Genomic DNA, 20,847 nt, shown 5'->3' on the forward strand with positions numbered 1-20,847 from the left:
TTATTACGAAATTGAAAGTACACTTGCAGCTCATAATTACCTAATTTGTGACACTTGTTTGTCTTATTTTATTATCACAGCCTACTCCGATGTATAAACATGTAATTAATTAATAAGAAAAAAACTCGAATAACCTAAAAATTATTAACTTTAAGCACAGGACACCTCGTATAAAAATTGAAGAGGACACAAAACACAATCGAATAGCGAAATAAAATAGTGGTAGTTGAAAATTTGAAAAATAATAGTTATGGTACTTTGAACAAATTGTATTGAAACAAGTACAAATATTCAGGATGTTCTATTTAAAAAAAAAGCATTTATTGACACCGTAAAAATGGGACACCCTGTACATTCAAAAATAATTTCTGTAGATCCGTAACCATCTATAGTTGACATTTGCACACAAGATTTTTTTACCAGGTATAAGCTAGGAAAGACGGACGCACTGTTGCAGGACCCTGTATATGACCAAATATTATAGTATTGATTCGAACATTTTTAGTGGCTCTTTAAAAACTGGGAAATTTTGCAAATTGTAACTTTTGGCTCTTCCGGTTGCCGACCCCTGCCTTAAGATATGTCAAGTCGCACGTCGGATGTTTGGCGTTTGTCACATGTCACTCATAAACCTAACCCAAAAATCAATGAAGTTTGACACTTCAACCCAATTAAATCCCATCTTTGTTTTTGTTATAAAAATAGACAGAGTAAACCGACGTCGGACATTTAAACTGAATGCGCACCAGACAAGTCAAATAGCAAAGTTAATATGTGACATACCTAAATTCTAACGAAACCTAAAAAAAAAATATGACGTAACCGCCAGTTCCTACCATATAAACTATACTCAAAGGAAGAAGTTGACGAAAAAAACCCTAGACTTTTGCCGTGCTTTTAACTTAAACCAGCAAATGACTTATTAACACGAATATAGAAGATGGTCAAGAGTTCAAGAATGCAAAATGGACACACTTCAATAACCCCAACCTGTGTAATAACAAATAGAAAAAAGCACAAACCTAGGCAGAGTAAATGATCTGATGGGGTAAGTCAGATTTCTATTCAGTCTAGATTTTGAAAGTATTTCTGCGTGGAAGTGTAATAACATGCATAGTTTAATCATGAATAAGCCGAATGTATGCAAAAGTGATTGTTTCAAAACCTAGGCAGAGTAGGAATCAGAGCTTTACTCTACCTAGGTTTGTTCCGAACTCTCCTTCGGTTCGCTCGGCACTGGTTTTGAAACAATCACTTTTGCATACCCTCAGCTTATTCGGGATTAAAATATGCATGTTATTACACTGCCATGCAGAAGTGAAAGTTTTAAAACCTAGGTAGAGAAGGTCTGATGGGGTAAGTCACGTTTCTGATCTGTCTGGTTTTTTTTTCGATAATTATAATAAAAGCATTATTATTATTCATCTGATAGTTTACACATTTTTCAAAGAGATGGTTACTTTATTATACTGACTACCGAACGGAGCCATTATATCACGTACAAGCAGATACACTACTTCTCTGATTATTATTTAAATGTTTATTCATTCTCTAGAGTTACTTAATATGGCCTATTATACATTTTCGATACAATTAAGTTTTATTGTTACATTTTTTTTTGTTGAAAACGAATAAACATTATTATTATTATTATCTATACGTAACGGTTAAATTCCCTGGAAACAAGTGTATTGACATTTGTAATTCAACGTATATGATCAAACATTGAAAATTTGCAATCAATTAGAAATATTAATTCAAATGATAGGAAAACGAACAATAATTGATTATTCAAGAAATCTAAACAAAACCTTTAATTATTAGCTTACATAGGGACAATTAAAGTAAAACAATGTAAACAATTTAACCTTGAACAAAAATTCCTTATGTGTAATTAGCTCAATATTTTCTTCAAGTTACTAATTATGGCTTACATAAGTTAAATAATAGAGCAAATTTTGTATTGCGGAAATATGGTGAAGATTATGAAGTTGTTTGTCAACACCAGAGCCATACTTAATTGCCAAATCGCGTGAATTTATTGTGAATTAGGATTACACCTGTCGCCTCGTGGGCCCCAATTCACTAATTAATAAGTAATAAACATTTCACTCATGATACTTCGGCAAAGTAGTTTTTTACCTTTGAGATATTACAAACAGGTTTGTTGTATTTGAAAGCTAGTAAAATACCAAACATTTTTCCCACACACTACTTTGATTATTGAGAATAGGACAGCCATATAGTAAGAGAGTGTACGAAAATTGTGCATACTCACATGAAGAGCATTTTTTTTAGACGCACAGATAATGCTCTTCACGTAAGCTTGCAAATGTGTAATCCAAGAACCAAAACCCAGTCACAACATACCACAAGCGCATTTTAGTACCAAAAATGGTCACCAGAGCAAAGTTGGTATTATTTTACGCCTTACCTTTAAGCAAGAGAGGGATAAAATAAAATAAAATAAGCTTAAAACACCTGGCAATGTATGAATAGTACCATGACACCTTTGGCCCTTAACACTCACACGTGTAAATGTTAGCAGTCAAAATTGACAGGTGTAATTTAAGCTTTACACTTTTGTTAGTGGCGTCCATTCTGTGAATTACAACCCATACCGACTTACTATAATCTCACAAAACGAATATAAGTAAATAATACCTTGCCATTTCGCAGCTGTTTTAGTAAAAAATTATCACCGCGTTTGTCTCCATCAATATTGACGTTTACGTCTTTTCCGCTATCATACTCCACTTTCACCACTACAGCCTATAAATAATACGAATCAGACTCTACGAAAGCTGTACCTATTGACAAACACAACGAGTCGGGGTGGCCTTTCGCGCTTACCTTCAAGCGGTGGCGACCGCAACCAACACTCACCTTAACTCTCCGCGACAAGGACCTGTTCCTCCATGGTCTTTGGAAGAGGACGTACACTGGAAATGTTAAAATATCACACACGAACGCGATGGCTTGGAGTGTCTTTATCGCCAAGGTTATACCAAGGCCATCCATATCTCTGAAACAAAAAATGAAGGTGTTAAAGCGCATCGAGAGTTAATGCACGTTTGTCTTTCCAGAACGGAAAGACAACGTACAAATGACCAAAGCTCGGACCAAAGCCTTAGTAAAGTAATGCATGGCGGATTAGAGAGAAACCTACATAATGTAAATTGATACAAGATGCGTTTTCGCGTTCAAGCAAGCTTGTTCCCGAATCAGTGAATTGGTACTAACGGCAAAATGGTTTAAATAATATTGATGGTCGGACGTTAAGATAAGTAATTTGTTCCGAACGAAAATGGAGGACAATTTGAGCAGTCTTTATTGTATTGTTGTTTCAAAGTAAATTGTTTTTCACATTCATGTATCGTCCATGGCACACTACTTTTAGCTATAATGAAATAAATCTAAACACGCATTTTTCTTATCAAAATTGTTGTCTTAAAGTCACTAAATATAGAAAGTACCGCAATCCATTGGGCTTGTGTGTTAGAGAGAGAACGCATGATTTTTGCCCAAAAATGGCGGAAGTTACCAGATTCTAGTAACTTTAATGTTAGGGATTGTTCCACCTGTTTGGAGATATCTGTATATATTTTTATAAAACATGACAGTACTATGAAGTTAGGTTATAAAAAATGACAGCTATTCAGATTTTATTTGTCAATTTTTTTAAGTTGGCAGCAAATTTGCCCAAAAATGGCGGATGATTGCGGTACTTTCTATATCTAGTGACTTTATGTTGTCTAAGGGTATACAAATATTATATTCGCTGAATTCGGAATAAAATTCTCTATCCAATAAGGAAATAAAAAATATAGTTCCATTTAAAATAACAAAGTATCCGTTGAAAAAAATGATTTTCGTGATCATTAAAATCGTAAAATAAAATTGTTTGATAATTTAACCAACCTCGTCGTTATCAAGGTGGGGTAATAGGGAACAACATAAAATGAGCACCCTGTATACAGTGTTTTAGACTTCGAATGTCATCAGATTGACTAGATACATACAATTGTGATAAAATGATAAGGATGTGAGATTCTAGATTACGTTTAATTCTGTACTTTCTAGGGTGTACTCAATCTAGCGCATTATTTTTAAGGATAACGTGGCAGCTGGTTCAACTTATAAAGGAATCTTACGATCGTTACGTGCTTAGATATGTTCCATAGGTTATACTTATAACACCTATTGCAAAAAAAACCGTACACAACAATAAACACGTTATCATTTGGAATTTAGACTTGATCGTACGACTCTCACATTTACAACCGAGCATTTTCTCAAAAAACCTTGGACAGAGATGAATAAAACTCACCTCAAATATATCGTCATCGTTTAGACAATCAGAAGAAACCCACACAAAAATCCAACCGCACAGCACAGCCACTCTATGACAATAGTGCAATCTCCACGAAATGTCGCTTTTTAGTATTACTAAAGGGATAGAATTTGTACAGACAGAGGTCAGTGATAACTCCGATAAGAACGATCAATTCAGTTTTATGATCATTGTACCCAGGTACAACTTCTGATAAAAGCTCAATAATATTTTAAGTCTCGCTCGTAAAGTTCCAATGGTCAATTTTTCTCCCTCCAGTCGTGGAGCGTTTCCGAAAACTATAGCCGTCTAATTTGGTGAAAGACCGGAGAAGATATCGGGCGGATTTTGAGCTTTTGCTCCCGATCACACCATAACAATCATTTTTATTACACAATATACAACGGAAATTAATTGAAAAATGGAGTCGTAATCTAAATGAGTTCGTTGAAAGTTCAACTTAATGGAACCTGTTTTATTTAGTTTAACTCGGACCATCAAAAATTAAGTGCCTTCAGATAACGACGACGTCTCTAAAGTACCTAACGACGCAAGACTGCGTAATTGGAAGGACTTTGGTCTTAATTTACCTGCGAGGTGACTTACCGCTCAAAACACGAAAACGCGCGCTCTGGGCTCTGCGGTTCTCGTGACAATTGGGCCATCTCGACACCTTCTATCAATTTGGCCTAATTTAGTTAATCTGCTGCGATTTCCTTCATAACTGGGACGCGTTTAAACAATACTATCACCGTTAGCTTTCTCGTAAGTTAAGAGAGAAATATTAATGGTAGGTATACTTGGTAAATATGACCAAGTCCCACAGGGCAGAATCACGGGCACACCTTTTTCCACATGTTCGCAATAGCATCTGTGATCGACATCTGTCATTTAATGTCATGTCCTTTAAAGCAAAGCAATTCCGTTCCGAAATGAGGCCAGAAAGTGGAGACTGATTCGGATCATGCTTGGAGTACCATTGGAACTACTCGAACCTTGGGTAAACTATCTCTAATAAAATTAAGGGAAATCCAACATCGACAAGGTCTAAAGGGGATGATGCTCAAAGCGAAAAGAATGCAGAAGTATATTTTCACGCATGCGTATAATACAACCGTGCAAGCAGGCTGAAATAAGGCATATATCAAATACTCACAGTTTCTCCTCAATAAACATCTTGGGGAGTTTCTGAAATTTAATAAAAATAGCATGAATCAACGCAGTCAAAAAGACCTTAACCTAGTAATTGTACTATTACAAATTAGAAGTGTACATCTCCATAAGCCAAGGCGACTTTGATTCTATAAAATTTTACGGATGGACTTTTGGTCGCATAACAAATTATTTATATCGACACAAACAAAATTGTTGCGTTGTGCGCCAAATACACCTAAACTTTTTCAGCGCAAGTTAATTGATGGTTATACAGTTCGCATTATATTTTTTCGGATGTCGAATCTTTGAACTGCGGACTCTTTTAACAAAAATAATCGTGGCCTTGGACTATTTTGATGTTTATTACATTCGCAATGAACGATCCGAATCCAATTTCGTTCTTTCCATTCAGCTCCGGTAAAAAATTACCGTTATCGACGTACCATTAGAGTTGACTTGTACATAATTTGGCAAAATCAAAGGACGATTGTTTTAAAATGTCTTGATTTGAGATATCCTATTGATCACAGCTAAAATTTACGCAAATCGGAGGAAATGGCCCGTACGCAGATTTTAAATATATGCAGTGACAAAACCTTTTAGCTAAATCCGAAATAAATGAAATGAAGCTTAAAATCAAAATTTGAAAAGTAATTTTAACAGTAGTAGCAAATGCCATTTTTTAGGGCATTTTCAGACGAAGTTGGGGGGGGGGGGGCTATTGCAGCCACTTTCTCTGTCCGTCCATCCGAAGCCTTGACTACCCTTACAGTTTTCAATTTAGTTCGTTCTTTTTTAATTCGGTACCTGAGTCAAGAAAAATCTTTATGATTATTTATGGAGATATTTCTTGAATTTTTAACCATAGATGCTTCTATAGTAAAAAAAAACATATCACATGTAGGTAGTAAAAATCGAAAACTACAAATGTCATTAGCAAATGCAAACACATTACACATAGTAAAAATCAAATGCCCGCATGCACAGACTGCAAAATGCCAATTGAAAAATGGCAATGAGAAAGCGGCTATAAATGCTCAAATAACATCAGAAAAAAATTAACGAAATCGGCAAATTTTGGTTTTTCCAGCGTAACTTCGGAAGTAATCGGAATTTTCCGGTTTTTAGCCTCCAAGTCTGAGACTGGAAGTTACAGATACAGCTTTTCCAAATGCCTTTGTCTGGCAGAATCATTAATGCTTCAGGGTACGCATTATATCATAGAAAATTTACAGGGTGTCGAAATTTTGAAGGGCCAATTTCCAACAAATTATGTTGCTAGTAGAATTTGAAGAATAAATCTGTAAGTACATAGTTGAATGATACTGTACCTTTTGCGTCTTCATCATGGGTTCCGGAATCCGGATGTCTGGATCTATCTACTCCAAACCACTGAATAAGCATGAGATCATTTCAGTAACGTAGAAAAAGCAACGTGGTATTTCTTGATCATACGTGAGATTTGATAAATATTGCATTTTATACATTAAAATTTTTATTAAGGCATCTAGGTTTCCATGGCCAACAAAAGATGGCAGGATTGTCAGGGGCGGACTGGGTACTTAAGGGCCAGGTGCATAGGTTACGGGCCATTAAAGTATTAGTGTGGTAATGAAGGTGGCGGAGGGGGGGGGTTAGCTCTGAGGTGCACCACAAAAACAGTACTCCTTTCTCGAACATCAATTACCATACAGTTCTTTTTAAAATTGCAGCTGATAATTAAAAGTAACAAAATATACAATCCACACGAGGTGCGTCGCCTATCATTGTATTTCAGCACTTTCATGCTACGACAAAAAATGATAAATTCATTTAAAACACTTCAATTAAAACAGAATTTTTTAACAACCTAACATCAACCCCAATTAGAGAAACTATATGGGGAAGGTTTAGAGATTTTTGATAACATAATATAGAGAAATGTGTTAATAATTTATTAATAGTGCAAGAAACTAAATACAGCACATACTTATAAATTTCCAACGAGCCATTATGATCTACAGGCCAGGTGGTAACCGCCCCCCCCCCCCCCCCCCGGTCAGTCCGCCCCTGAGGATTGTGTAAAAAGACAATTTCTTGATTTTTTGGAAATGTTCATTAGTTTCCAAATATTTTTCATTTCAAATAACAGACCAAAAACAAAGAACGTAAAAACATGCGAATAAAACAAAAAAAGTCATCTAATATATAAATAAATAATACACCCAAGAAATTGAGGTTTACAACAATCCTGCCATCTTTTGTTCGCCATGGAAACCTAGATGCATACAATAAACACAATTTAATGTATAAAATGCGATCCCCATGGAATAAATTTATTATTTATTAGTTATTATAAATGTTTAATCTTTAGAAATTTAAAAAAAAATATTGCAAATAAGTAATACCATGCGATCAAAAATGAGTTGCTGTCGAGTCGCCTTTGGAAGTTCAAGTTAAGTACGATCTCGAGTACGATTTCCCATGAAAACAAAAATTCCAAAGGTGACTCGACAGCAACTCATTTTTGATCACATGGTATTAATATTAATATAAGTGATACATCAAAATGTAGGAAATTTTACGCTCTTTTCAAAATCTCTAAAATATACAGGGTGGTCTATATAAAAAATATAGTTTAGTGTCGTATAAGCAAAACCAAACAACCTGAAAAAACTGTGTATCGCAATGGATTCTACATAAAAAAGTGCTCTAAGAAAGATTTTGCCAAAATCAATTATTTTTAATAATAAGAAAGTTATGGGGCATTAAGGAAATCGAATAAATTCGAGAAACGCCGCCCTAGCGACGCAACGATTAGAGATAGCTGAATTCTCTTCGCCCCCAGTGATATTCTCTTTAAAATTGGGCTCCAGACATCTAGGTCATTTTTCCTATCTCTTAAAATAAAGAGTGTTTATAAGAAAGTGTCCACCCTGTACTTATTTAAGCCCTTTTAACAGGCCATAGAAATTCCGTTCAGAAAAATTGTCCATGTAAATGGATCAGAGGTTATTAATTTAAAATAGGAGTAGATGAGAGAAAAACGTGGTCCCAAACTAAAAAAGTTAGGGGTAAACAACCAGAAAAGAATAATGAGAAATTCCTTCATTCTGGGTGTGTCGAAGGTCATTTAAAAATCGCTTGCTAAAAAATTCAAGGCCAGTTAATAACTTCGATAATTTCATTTCAAAGACGAGAGGTTCAAGCCTCTTTTTACGCAAATTTATCCTGTATGTTATTGTTGCAGAGAAAAGGAAACCCCAAATGTTGGGATCCTTGGTTTATTTGGTAAAATGTTCCACAAAAACATCCGCATAGCCAAAACAATGAATACTTGTCCACCTGATAAAAGCTTAAATTTAAATTGTGGTCTGCGATAATATTGCTTTTGTACATTTCGTTATTTAAAGACTGCCATACAAAACGTTACGCCTCCCACCCTTTTAGATTTGAGAAAAATCCGTAAGGAATTATTGCCTAAATTTCGTGCCAATTAATTGTTAGATAAATTCACGATGATCCGATGAAAGGTCGATCCTTATTGATAGAATTGCATAGGTAATATCATGTTTTGCAAGGTTTATAACATTAATCGACAGAGGGCACCTCCTGTTATAATTATTTAAAGTCACTAAATATAGAAAGTACCGCAATCATCTGCCATTTTTGGGCAAATTTGCTGCCAACTTAAAAAAATTGACAAATAAAATTTGAATAGCTGTCATTTTTTATAACCTCACTTCATAGTACTGTCATGTTTTATAAAAATATATACAGATATCTCCAAACAGGTGGAACAATCCCTAACATTAAAGTTACTAGAATCTGGTAACTTCCGCCATTTTTGGGCAAAAATCATGCGTTCCCTCTCTAACACATGAGCCCAATGGATTGCGGTACTTTCTATATTTAGTGACTTTATAATTATTATCTCCACATTCGAATTGTCATTTTTTATTTGTGCCAATATTGATTATTCTATACACAATTTTGAAGGAAAAATCTTTTACAAAAAATCAGAGTTTTTTTTATCAACACTGCGCCCTGATTGGCTACAAATATTACATTCCGTATTGGATTGGATTGGCATTAATTTTCACAATAATACTGGGTAATACCGAGTAAACATATTCGTCAGCAGACCAAAGGCGAGGTCAATGTAAAGTCATTTCTTCTTCAAGAATCGGTCGAAAAAATCTTTCGAGAAGATTTGGGGATGCAATATTCAGTGATCCGCCAAAACCTACACTGTATGGATTATGGTTAGTTCGAGGGTTAGTTGTTTATCTGTAAACAGGAAAAAAATGTTCCAGCATAAACACAAGCTTATCTTGTTTGGTAAAACGAAGGTGGAATGACCTATTTCCGTGTGGAAATACTATTGGAAAAAAAAAATACATATTTGCTATTGTTGGTTATCAGTTTTTGACGGGACCATTATTTTAATAGGAAAACACCAAACTGAAATTTTGAGAACTGTATAATGGTGCCTTTTTCCACATGATCAAATAATACACTCAAAGTAACATACCACTTTCCTATGGAGAACTTCACAACTGGTAAACAAGCACCTTTACTTACCCATAAACTAATTTTGTTCTGACTCAATGCACGATATATACGTAACTGTTATCTAAGAATGTAATGTATACCTAAAGACACCTTCCGATCGGGCAAAGTTCATTTACTGATGCCGGTAAAAATAACAAATTCCGGTATTATTCAAATATGACGAGTGAAAACGGTTAGTTAGTCTACGTACAAGGTCTTTATAAAAAGATTACATACAAACACAATAGTAATAGGAGGTAAAATCACGCTCTACGCCCAAATCACCTCAGCCATGTACAAAGTTCAAATGCAATTTGCGGTAGAAAAATAGAACGTAAATAGTAATCCGATCCGATGTGTAAAAACCCCATTCCAAAGATTAGAATCGCAACGTCACGTATTCGAACGTGATTCAAGAACAACAAACACCAATCAAAGGTTATATAATCACACTTTGTACTTTTCACCCTTATTACACGTTATGTAAACGATAAAGATCAAATTTTTTTACAAGAACTATTGAATGGACGGACGGACGGACAAACTCAATAAAAACAATTAATTAACACGATTAGGGCGTTGTGCGTGGATGCACCATCTTGTTGAAACCCACAGTTTCCAACTTTTGTTTCTTTTTGTATGCCGTCCATCGTTGTATTCGTAATAAGAAATGCTACCCAATACAGTATGTACTTTTTTACGGGCCATATAAAAAATAAAGTTGATTACGGAAGTGATCGAAATTTTCTGGGTTTTTTAAAAGCATAGTAAGAAGTCGTAAGTATTTTCTCTAATTTGACTATAGTTTCGGAGATCCCCATGATAAGACTATAGACATCCTTGTCTTGGACACAGTGTATAAAATTTAATGCACACAAATTCAAATGCTCAACATTCGTATATAGTCTTTTGGCGTTAAAAAATTGGATCTGTGGTCTCTTACATTCTTGTCCAGTCCAGAATCACACGAGTTTTGTTGGACAGAAAGCAAAAATTTGATTCGACTCAAAATACTCTTTTTTTTAGCTTTTTTTGATGTTTTTGTCCAAAAATGGACCAGTCGGCCACACAGCGATATAATTAAAATAACCCGAGCACAATGAGCCGTTTATGATTCTAGCAGACGAACTGCGCATAAAATGAGGATGAAGTAACACATTTAATTGATGTTAATTTACATAACTAGCGTACGAGTAAATTGGATAATTTCAGGTTGGTCTTCCAAAATGACGTCGATTTAAAACTTGTGTATCTACACAAATATCATCTCGGACAATATGGGCACAACGTACACAATTTCCAATGGCGCACCGAATTATCTACAAATCAAAAGCGAAAAGCGTCTTTGTTATTGTTTATTTACGTAGTCGAATTGGTTACGATCGCTACGTGTAAGTAAATAAGCGGCAACTGCTGACCGCGAAAGGATAATGAAAACGGGACACATTTAATAGCCTCAGCGCCGAGGTCACATCAGAGAATTTAAATGATACCAAGCACCTTGTGCTCTCAATACAGGATATCTCAACTTCTAACGCTATTTTTTTTCTAAACCATTGCGCATTCATATAATCGATTTTTATGATCAACTAAATTGGTAGAGGCGTCCCTCAGGGATCTGTGCTTGGTCCCTTGAATGCAGTGAAACATTTTCTATAGATGGCACCTTCATATCATTTGTATGGGTTGACCGCACTCCACAAATAACTCCTAATTATGTAGGTATAGGTACCTAGCGACTAATATTTCCAAATAACTTCTTTAATGAAACCTAATTCCTCTCTAATATGACTTAATGATAATGCTACAATCATAATCCTTCACCATATATAATTAATTCTTGGCTATTACACTTCCATAAAACCCAGTTCATAACTATTCCGCTTCGCGCATGTCAGTTGATCCGTTAGCCAAACAACAAACATTATTGTTTGTTGATTTACTAACGAATCAACCGAGATGAACAAACCGATATGAAACGGATTAAAACTAGGAGCCAGTAATAACATATGTAACACATTCGTGCCACCATCTTGGAAAATGGCGGCCGATTTTCACTTTTTTACCCATATTTCACAAACCGTTGGAAATACAACAATATCACGTTTCAAATTTAATTATTTGTAATTAATCCAACACAGTTATGACTGGGAAAAAATGGTTATTTATATATAAGACTATAAAGAGATATTCAAGCCATTCAGCGCTTTAACTTTCACGAGATGGTTAGTTTCCCTTTATTTTATAGCATAAGCCATATAAATCATTGTAAAGCTTCTGACAATTCTGAATTTAATTTAAACGTCAAAAATTGCAAGCTTAGGTTCTGCCGTCGCGGTCGTTTGCATAGAAACAGCATTGTCATATGTTCCGAACTTCATTTAATATGGCGCTCCGCGTCCCATTTGAAATAAGAATGGCAAATTTCATTAGAATGCACAATTATCTGCTTCACTTTATCTACCCTTACTGTAAAAGAGCGACTCATTCAAACCCATTCAAATGTCATTAGTACATATGCTATCAAATATGAATAATCCATTTGATTGGGGTTGGGTAAATATTGAATCCGTTGAACCTGTTGGAAAATGATGACAAAAATGGTGTTCTATTTATGGATCAAAAGAAGGACGAAGAGGAAGACAAGAATGAGGCGGACGTGAAAATGAATGAGGACGAAGAGGCAAAGGAAGAAGAGTATGTTTTTTTTTGTACTCGTAATTAAATAAAAATGTTGTGTCCGTGTGACGTTAGCAATGACCGGCCAGAAATAGATTTTGCATATTTCATGCTCGATTTCATGTTAAGTTGCCAATTACGATACAGCAATAAATATGCAAAAAATACGCATATGTTTTTGATTGCAAATATTAATCAGTAGAGTTCCAAGGGGTTGATAAAATAAATACATTACATTTTAAATAATGAAACGATTCCATTTTGAACTACAAAAAAATAAAAAGAATAAAGAAATGTTAAGTTATTACCACATGTATGTATGATTTAATGTTTGCAAGTTGCTAATAACATTTTTTAACATTATTTATTAACGTTTACTGTCATTAGGAGTGGTTTATTTTTAATTCATTCAAATGTTAATGGATTACAAGAGATTCAAAATGAAATAAAGGGTAAGTGGAACTTAAACCCAAATTTTTGTACAAATCGGTACGTTTTGATACGGTATCCCGTATTTTACCTTCAATAACTGGACTATATAAGGGGTGGACCTTTCCTCAACGTGAATTTTCGTTGAAGCAAGTATTGAATGTGCATTTTTTGAATTTTGAATATAGTCTTTTAAGGTGAAGCAAAATCATGGTAAGCGACTATCACATATGGGGCGAATTTCGTTTGGGAGCGAATATTGTCCTCGACATGGAGGCAAAATACGAATTTTTCCAAGGGCGAGAATTCATCGGAATTGTGTTGTCCACAAGATGAGCTTTTTCGTTCCTGGTCGGCGAGTGTCCCGTCGGGTGCGCACTTTTAGTGGGGTCCTTCTCGAGACGCATTTTTCCTGGTGATGTCCAGCTAATAAATTGTGCTTCTTTGAAAACAAGCAGCTAATCCGGCCCGCTAGTACACTCTCTAAAAATTCGTTTTTTTAGAGCCAAAATTCTTGCTTGTATTCAGAGCTGGGCAGTATTCGATTTTGTAAATACTTTTTAGTATTCAAATCCTTTAAAGTATTCAAATACTTTGTAATTAAATACTTTTATGGAAGCAGTATTTGTATTTGTAACTCAAATACTTTCACAAATATTTAGTATTCGAATACTTCGCAAGGTATTTGAATAGTTATGAAAAGTTATGAACTAGAAACCAATTTCGAAAGAAAATTCAAAGGGCTGTAACTTTTGAACTAGTAACCCAATCTTGGAACTGTTTGAAATTATGGATTCTACAGGCCACGTTCTATAAGGGAATTTTTTTCCGGGACGATCTGAGACAATTTTTTTTTCGGGTCTCAAAAAAAGGCAGTGTATAACCTTCCTTTTTTCCAAAAATCGACTGCACCAAAATTTCTCGGGAAAACAATTTTTCTTATTAATTTTGGTGCGTAGAATCCAAAACAATTCGTACTTTTTCGATCAGACTTCTCAATCAAAAGTTATAGACTAGAAACCAATTTCGAAAAGAAAATTCAAAGGGCTGTAACTTTTGAACTAGTAGCCCAATCTTGGAACTGTTTGAAATTATGGATTCTACAGGCCACATTCTATAAGAAAATTTTTTTTCGGGTCGATCTGAGACAATTTTTTGCGGGCCTCAAAAAAAGGCAGTGTATAACCTTACAAAAATCGACTGCACCAAAATTTCTCGGGAAAACACTTTTTCTTATTAATTTTGGTGCGTAGAATCCAAAACAATTCGTACTTTTTCGATCAGACTTCTCAATCAAAATTTATAGACTAGAAACCAATTTCGAAAGAAAATTCAAAGGGCTGTAACTTTAGAACTAGTAGCCCAATCTTGGAACTGTTTCAAATTATGGATTCTACAGGCCACATTCTATAAGTAAATTTTTTTTCCGGGTCGATCTGAGACAATTTTTTTTGCGGGCCTCAAAAAAAGGCAGTGTATAACCTTCCTTTTTTACCAAAAATCGACTGCACCAAAATTTCTCGGGAAACACTTTTTCTTATTAATTTTGGTGCGTAGAATCCAAAACAATTCGTACTTTTTCGATCAGACTTCTCAATCAAAAGTTATGACTAGAAACCAATTTCGAAAAAAAATTCAAAGGGCTGTAACTTTTGAACTAGTAGCCCAATCTTGGAACTGTTTGAAATTATGGATTCTACAGGCCCCATTCTATAAGAACATATTTTTCCGAGTCGATCTGAGACAATTTTTTTTACGGACCTCAAAAAAAGGCAGTGTATAACCTTCCTTTTTTACCAAAAATCGATTACACTAAAATTTCTCGGGAAAACACTTTTTCTTATTAATTTTGGTGCGTAGAATCCAAAACAATTCGTACTTTTTCGATTAGACTTCTTAATCAAAAGTTATAGACTAGAAACCAATTTCGAAAAAAAATTCAAAGGGCTGTAACTTTTGAACTAGTAGCCCCATCTTGGAACTGTTTGAAATTATGGATTCTACAGGCCACATTCTATAAGAAAATTTTTTTTCCGGGTCGATCTGAGACAATTTTTTTTCGAGCCTCAAAAAAAGGCAGTGTATAACCTTCCTTTTTTACCAAAAATCGACTACACCAAAATTTCTCGGGAAAACACTTTTTCTTATTAATTTTGGTGCGTGGAATCCAAAACAATTCGTACTTTTTCGATCAGACTTCTCAATCAAAAGTTATAGACTAGAAACCAATTTCGAAAGAAAATTCAAAGGGCTGTAACTTTTGAACTAGTAGCCCAATCTGGGAACTGTTTGAAATTATGGATTCTACAGGCCCCATTCTATAAGAAATTTTTTTTCCGAGTCGATCTGAGACCATTTTTTTTTCGGGCCTCAAAAAAGGCAGTGTATAATTCATCAACTCTATGGTTTTCTATGGAAAAAGCGGACTCAACAGAATTGTACCAAGGAAAGCTTAATTTTCAGTGTAAGAAATGAAACATTATATTACCTCATTTTATCGTGTAAAACAAAACAAATTTCATGTCCAGGTGTCGATAATCTGATTTTTTGTTAGATTCGGTACTAAATGCGAAGTCTTGGCTACTCATTGGAGTCCTGGCAGTGGTTATATTTTAATTTTAAAAAGAGTGTTCTATTTTAAACTATTGGGTCCAGTGCCTTATATAAGGACGCATTACATTCTCTCTGTGATGTTTAATAGCTTCATGTTAAAGAATGATGCACTTTTTATCATTATAACATAATATACTATTTGTTTTACGTTTACCCTAAAATCGACATGCCTTCCCCTTAAATAAAGCATATATGCGTGCTATTTGCGTATAAAGTATGTTACGACACATATATTTATGTGCGTTTATTTGATAGCAGATTTTAAATTTAGATTTCAATAGGTTTGAAGAGTGATCATTTTAACCGGAAGAGTAAATAAAACGAAACAGATGATTATGCATTTTAATAACATCTGTCATTCTTATTTCAAATGAGACGCGGAGCACGATATAAAATGACGTTCATAACATATGACAATGACAATGCTGTTTCTATGGAAACGACCGCGACGGCAGAACCTAAGCTAACTATTTTTGACGTCTAAATTAAATTCAGAGTTGTCAGAAGCTTCTGCTATAAATAAAAGTTATGCATTATACACGACGATAAAGGGAAACTAACCATATCGCGAAAGTTAATACATAATATAAATATTAATGTCTACAAATGTAGATAATATTGTAATTAGTATTATTGTAGAACTAATATGCACTTTCATTTGTGTCAATCACCATCAAATATTTTTCTGTCCCAATAATGGGTCTTCGGCCGAACATGCTGGAGTGAATGTTTGGGCGTGAGCTGACCAATAAATCTCTGCCTACTTTGTGGTAAACAAATCCGCCATCGCTGTAAATAGAATGAATGGTTATTTATGCAGAAAATGAAACCAATTTTGCGTAAATGTGGGTCAATGCAAATAAGCGGAGTTTTTTGTTTGTTTAAGACACCGCTAAAAGTCGGTAGGTAATATTTTCGCAAAGAATGAGAACGACGACATAAAGAAATAAAATTAACAATTACAGTGTCTAAATTTCCCCCCCGAATATATGCAAAACCCTTTAAATTGCGGATAAGATACAATAGCGGTATCCATAAGCAAATGAAGCAGGTTGGTTGATAGAGCTTTTGGTATAATCTGGGGATGTGGAAAAGCACAAAGCAGAAGCGGCAAGTATTCCAATATACAGTGCTAGTTAGCGGCAACGACCATACAGCTGAGTAATTTAATTTGGTCTCTGAAAGTTTCGCATGATTACATTTACAGGTGCTATTGATCTGCTTGTTATATGGGGGGCTCCGCCAGCTTCTAACTCTCTTCATTTAGAATTGGACTTTTTCCAATCACGATTTTACCGGATTCCGGACCGGATTATGTTATTTATGATACCGGGACCCTTTCGTTTACTGTTTGTAACACGTTGCAATGATTACCAGTAATTCTTAAATTCTGTTACTTTATCACCGCCTTCTTTTTCAAACAAACTGCATACATTGTTAATAAGTCGGGAAACGCGTCACGCCTAAAAAAAGGGAATGAAAGAGCGTTAATTAGGATGCATCTGGAGCAGTTTTATGTATTGTTGTCTCCGTGCTAGCGTATTGCGAGATTTGTGTTGGAACAATCAGACCTGTTGATCTATTTTAGCTTCGGCTTGTATTCAGACTGTTGCTTTGTCACATTACAGTCTGATGCATTTCAAATAGGACGAAGGCAAGTTGAATCGATCTCCCAGGAGATCTCCATTTAAATCAAATCGCTACAGAGAGTCGGATTGCATAATAATGCACCAAACGAAATTTAGAGATCGATTTACCTATTACACAATAGCGAAAGCGTCGTTATTTACAAAATGGTATATTAGCTAGATAACGTGTCCCCAAAGGGGTTTAAATTACTAGACGAAATCGTGTACAAGGCCTCTAAAAACAATTCAATCCAAACTTTTTCAAATTTCGATCCATATACCTAGTCCAATTGCGTCAAGTTTCAGAAATGGTAATATGTTTATTGTGGTTGTTATTGATCTAGAATACAACATTTTTGAAAGTGTAATTAGAATATGACCGCGGTACCATTGAACTGTTAGTTCAATCAATCAGCTTTATTTGGCCTTAAGCTTTAAATTTTTTTTCGATTCAATTTCCTAGTTCCACCTCATCCACTTCTCACTTCTTCCAGGTCTTCCAACACGTCACTCCTGCTTCTCCTTGTCCTTTCCACCCCCTTGCGATTCCATAGCATGTATTCTATGTAATCTTGTTCCTCTCTACACATTCTACACTTTGTTTCTGCTTCTTATCTCCATTTCTTCGTCCATATTTGCTCATTTCCTGTAACAAATTTTGTGTTAAATTTACAAATTTGCCCGTATAGGAAATTTTCTTCATAATGAGAGTAGGACTAATATTCGAGACATAAAGCGCGTTAAGATAAGGAACAAGTGTTCAAGCAGAGAAGAGTCGAAACGTTATAGTATTGGCGGCTCTAAAATCCTTCGCGAGAGAGCATCAGAGGGACAATGATCAATATGATTACCTATGTATCTTACCGAGAGAACGCTGGTTGTGGGGTGAGTCTGCTTCAGAACGTTCAATCGGCAAGGTACGTAAGTGAAAATTTGGTGGGAGAGCGGCATTCTTACTGAAATCTTCGAAGAGAATTTATATCGGTCGAGAACTACTTTTTTAGATCGTGTATTGGTTTCTCAGCCGAACCTTCGGAGCAAATTTACATATTGTGGGTGCCGAGAGCAGTAGGTCGCGCAAAACTTCATTATTGATTAAAAGCTTGAAAGCCGTATAACCGCAGTGTGTTGAAGAATAATTGTCGTCGACTCGAAGAGGGTGCTGCCATTTTTGACGAGTTTAACGAACGTGGGTGCCTTCTAAATAAATTTTTATTACGAAAAGGTAGGGGTCTAAGATGCAAAACATTTCGTTGCGCCAGATTTGTAGTGACAAGTAAAAAAAACACTTTATTAATTAAAATTGTGCATCTAATTTGTTTATACGAGCTTATGCACAAAACGGCTACCGGTAAAAATGTTAAAGGCAATTAATTCAAGCTACTGTTTGCTGTTATAACCCTAAATTGCAAAGGGATATTTGCACACTTTGCACACTGCGGAACATCGGTAATTTATTAATGTGATTAACTCAAAGTTCACCTAATGAAATCAAAGTATGCCCGAGGCACGTCTTGGCCCTGAATCAAATTGCGCCAACCATCTTTCGAAATTAATTTTAAACTGTTAGTACAAGAGTTCCGTATTAGCTAAGGGGTTCAACCATCCAATTTTCCAAATTGCTGCTGATATTTAATTAGGTTGAAAACGTGATCACAATTAGGCATTAAATTTAAACCACAAAAAATGTAAAGAAATCTGGCGTTGGAACGATATTATTCTTAACAATACATTCAAACCAATCATAGTACATGCGTATTTATTTGAGGGTGATCAAACCAGAGAATCAGGTTTTTAAAGAGATAACCAACGTTCCTTAAGGTAGGAGTAATTAAAGGTTTACTTATTACTGAGCTAGCCGTGGTATTAATATTTCATTGCAAAAGATTAATTCTTACAGTACAATTTTTACCAGTGCTGTAGAAAATAAATTTATTTTTGGAGCGCAGGGTGCTCAGGCCCAGTAACTGTAACTAGACAGCTGCAAGTGGCGCATGGACGTGGGGTTCGAATTAACTCTGTCTGAAATAAAAGAAAAATCGGGTTAGTGTACGCGAAATTTAATTTAAGCGGAAAATTTAAATATATGAAAGAGTGATCGCAGAAGTTAGGATTAAAATTGTCGCTACCAGTGGGGGAGTAAATATTTTTTTGTAAAGGGGGTCTCAGAATTTTTAAAATTAATATTTCTTAAACATTTGTTGACTTTAGGGGGATACTAAGGAAGGTTTTTCATACACTGTATGTGGAACTACGGCCGGGTTTTAAGAAACCTCTAAGAAAATTGATTCAAGAAAAAGAAAACACACCAGAAATTACAGAAGTTCAAACTGACATCATGCAGTCTCAAGAAATATTAAAAACTGAAGAAGCAAGATGAAAACGTGGGAGGGGGCGAAGAAAGGCAACAGAAGCAACCCCAAGCAGCAAAAAACCAAAAGAAGATAACGCGCAGAACCAGCAAACCGGTAAGGGACAAGGGAAGATGCAGCAACTAACCAACATGGAAAATGGGGAAGAGAATAGAAGAATGATGAAGAAAACCAGTATGAAACCTAAAAGATGTGCGCCAAGATCTCAGTGCAAGCCAAGTTCAATTTGAAAAGAAGAGTAAAGCTGGTGAAGAGAAGCTGAGAGAAGAAACTAATTAAATTTTGTTGAAATGCAAAATTAAACAAAAATTCGTGAAACGAGAGTGAGTGTGCCATAAATTCGCATAACTGGATAGTGCAGTAGACACTTCATTTTTTATACCATTCCATAAGTATAATGTAAATCGACCTTAAAGAATACCCGCTATAATTGAGCGCACTGTGAGTGGACCGGGATCTAACCGTGATGTGATCGATAATGTATTTTTCCTGGTGGAGGGGCCTAAGAAGAGATTTAATTTCAACGGATGGGTACGACGGCAGGCGACATCTAACGGAGGAATTTTACAACACATGGATCGAGAACTTGCTTATGCATAGGAATAAAAGGTCAATTTCCCCCTAATTAATTTTGCCCGTTTTAATTTCCAAGAAGAACATTCCTGGGAAGATTTCTTAAATATCTGCTATACAGATTCCAAAAACTCCAGGTCCTATGAGTGGTTGTGTGTGATGGTACAGAATGAATGGTTTAGATCGTACAAATGGTCAAAGAGGTGGAGGGGTAGTTGTTTATTTTAACGACCAGTGGTCATAAAACGTCCTTGAAAACCTGTCTGATAGTAGTAATACCTACTAAATCTTACTTATGGCAATGAAAATCGAGTGAATACAAGCAATATTAATATTGTTTATCGTTAATTTGATGAATTATTCAGACTGATAAGAGTAAAACGGTGTTTACAAGCCGTGCTCTTGACGAAGTCCTTAAAACGTATAACTTGACCCAAATAATGATAAACACTTGTACAAAAATAAATCTAAGAATAAAAGCAGATATAATTTACTCCCTGATATTCAATCTTGTTTTTGACAAGGATATAGC

General features: G+C 35.2%; 1 protein-coding gene across 6 annotated transcripts in view; it reads right to left on the reverse strand.

Moving 5' to 3' along the window:
• LOC116172827 (long-chain-fatty-acid--CoA ligase 4) overlaps window positions 1–20,847 on the reverse strand; it is a 103,651-nt gene that overhangs the window by 11,852 nt on the left and 70,952 nt on the right. Inside the window, exons 1-4 of one of the 6 annotated variants that reach the window (XM_031490113.1) lie at window positions 6,820–6,849; window positions 5,490–5,521; window positions 2,887–3,025; window positions 2,665–2,772 (exon numbers count right to left, since the gene is read on the reverse strand). In XM_031490113.1, coding sequence (XP_031345973.1) covers window positions 2,665–2,772; window positions 2,887–3,025; window positions 5,490–5,521; window positions 6,820–6,837 — 297 coding nt within the window. In that variant the 5' untranslated portion in view covers window positions 6,838–6,849. Of the gene's footprint in view, window positions 1–2,664; window positions 2,773–2,886; window positions 3,026–4,330; window positions 4,489–5,489; window positions 5,522–6,819; window positions 6,850–10,001; window positions 10,021–20,847 lie in introns of those variants that run through there. The other 5 variants (XM_031490114.1, XM_031490117.1, XM_031490118.1 and 2 more) reach the window with 5 other exon arrangements.

This window comes from Photinus pyralis, unplaced genomic scaffold (assembly GCF_008802855.1).
Source record: "Photinus pyralis isolate 1611_PpyrPB1 unplaced genomic scaffold, Ppyr1.3 Ppyr1.4_LG5, whole genome shotgun sequence".
Taxonomy (NCBI): Eukaryota; Metazoa; Arthropoda; class Insecta; order Coleoptera; family Lampyridae; genus Photinus; species Photinus pyralis.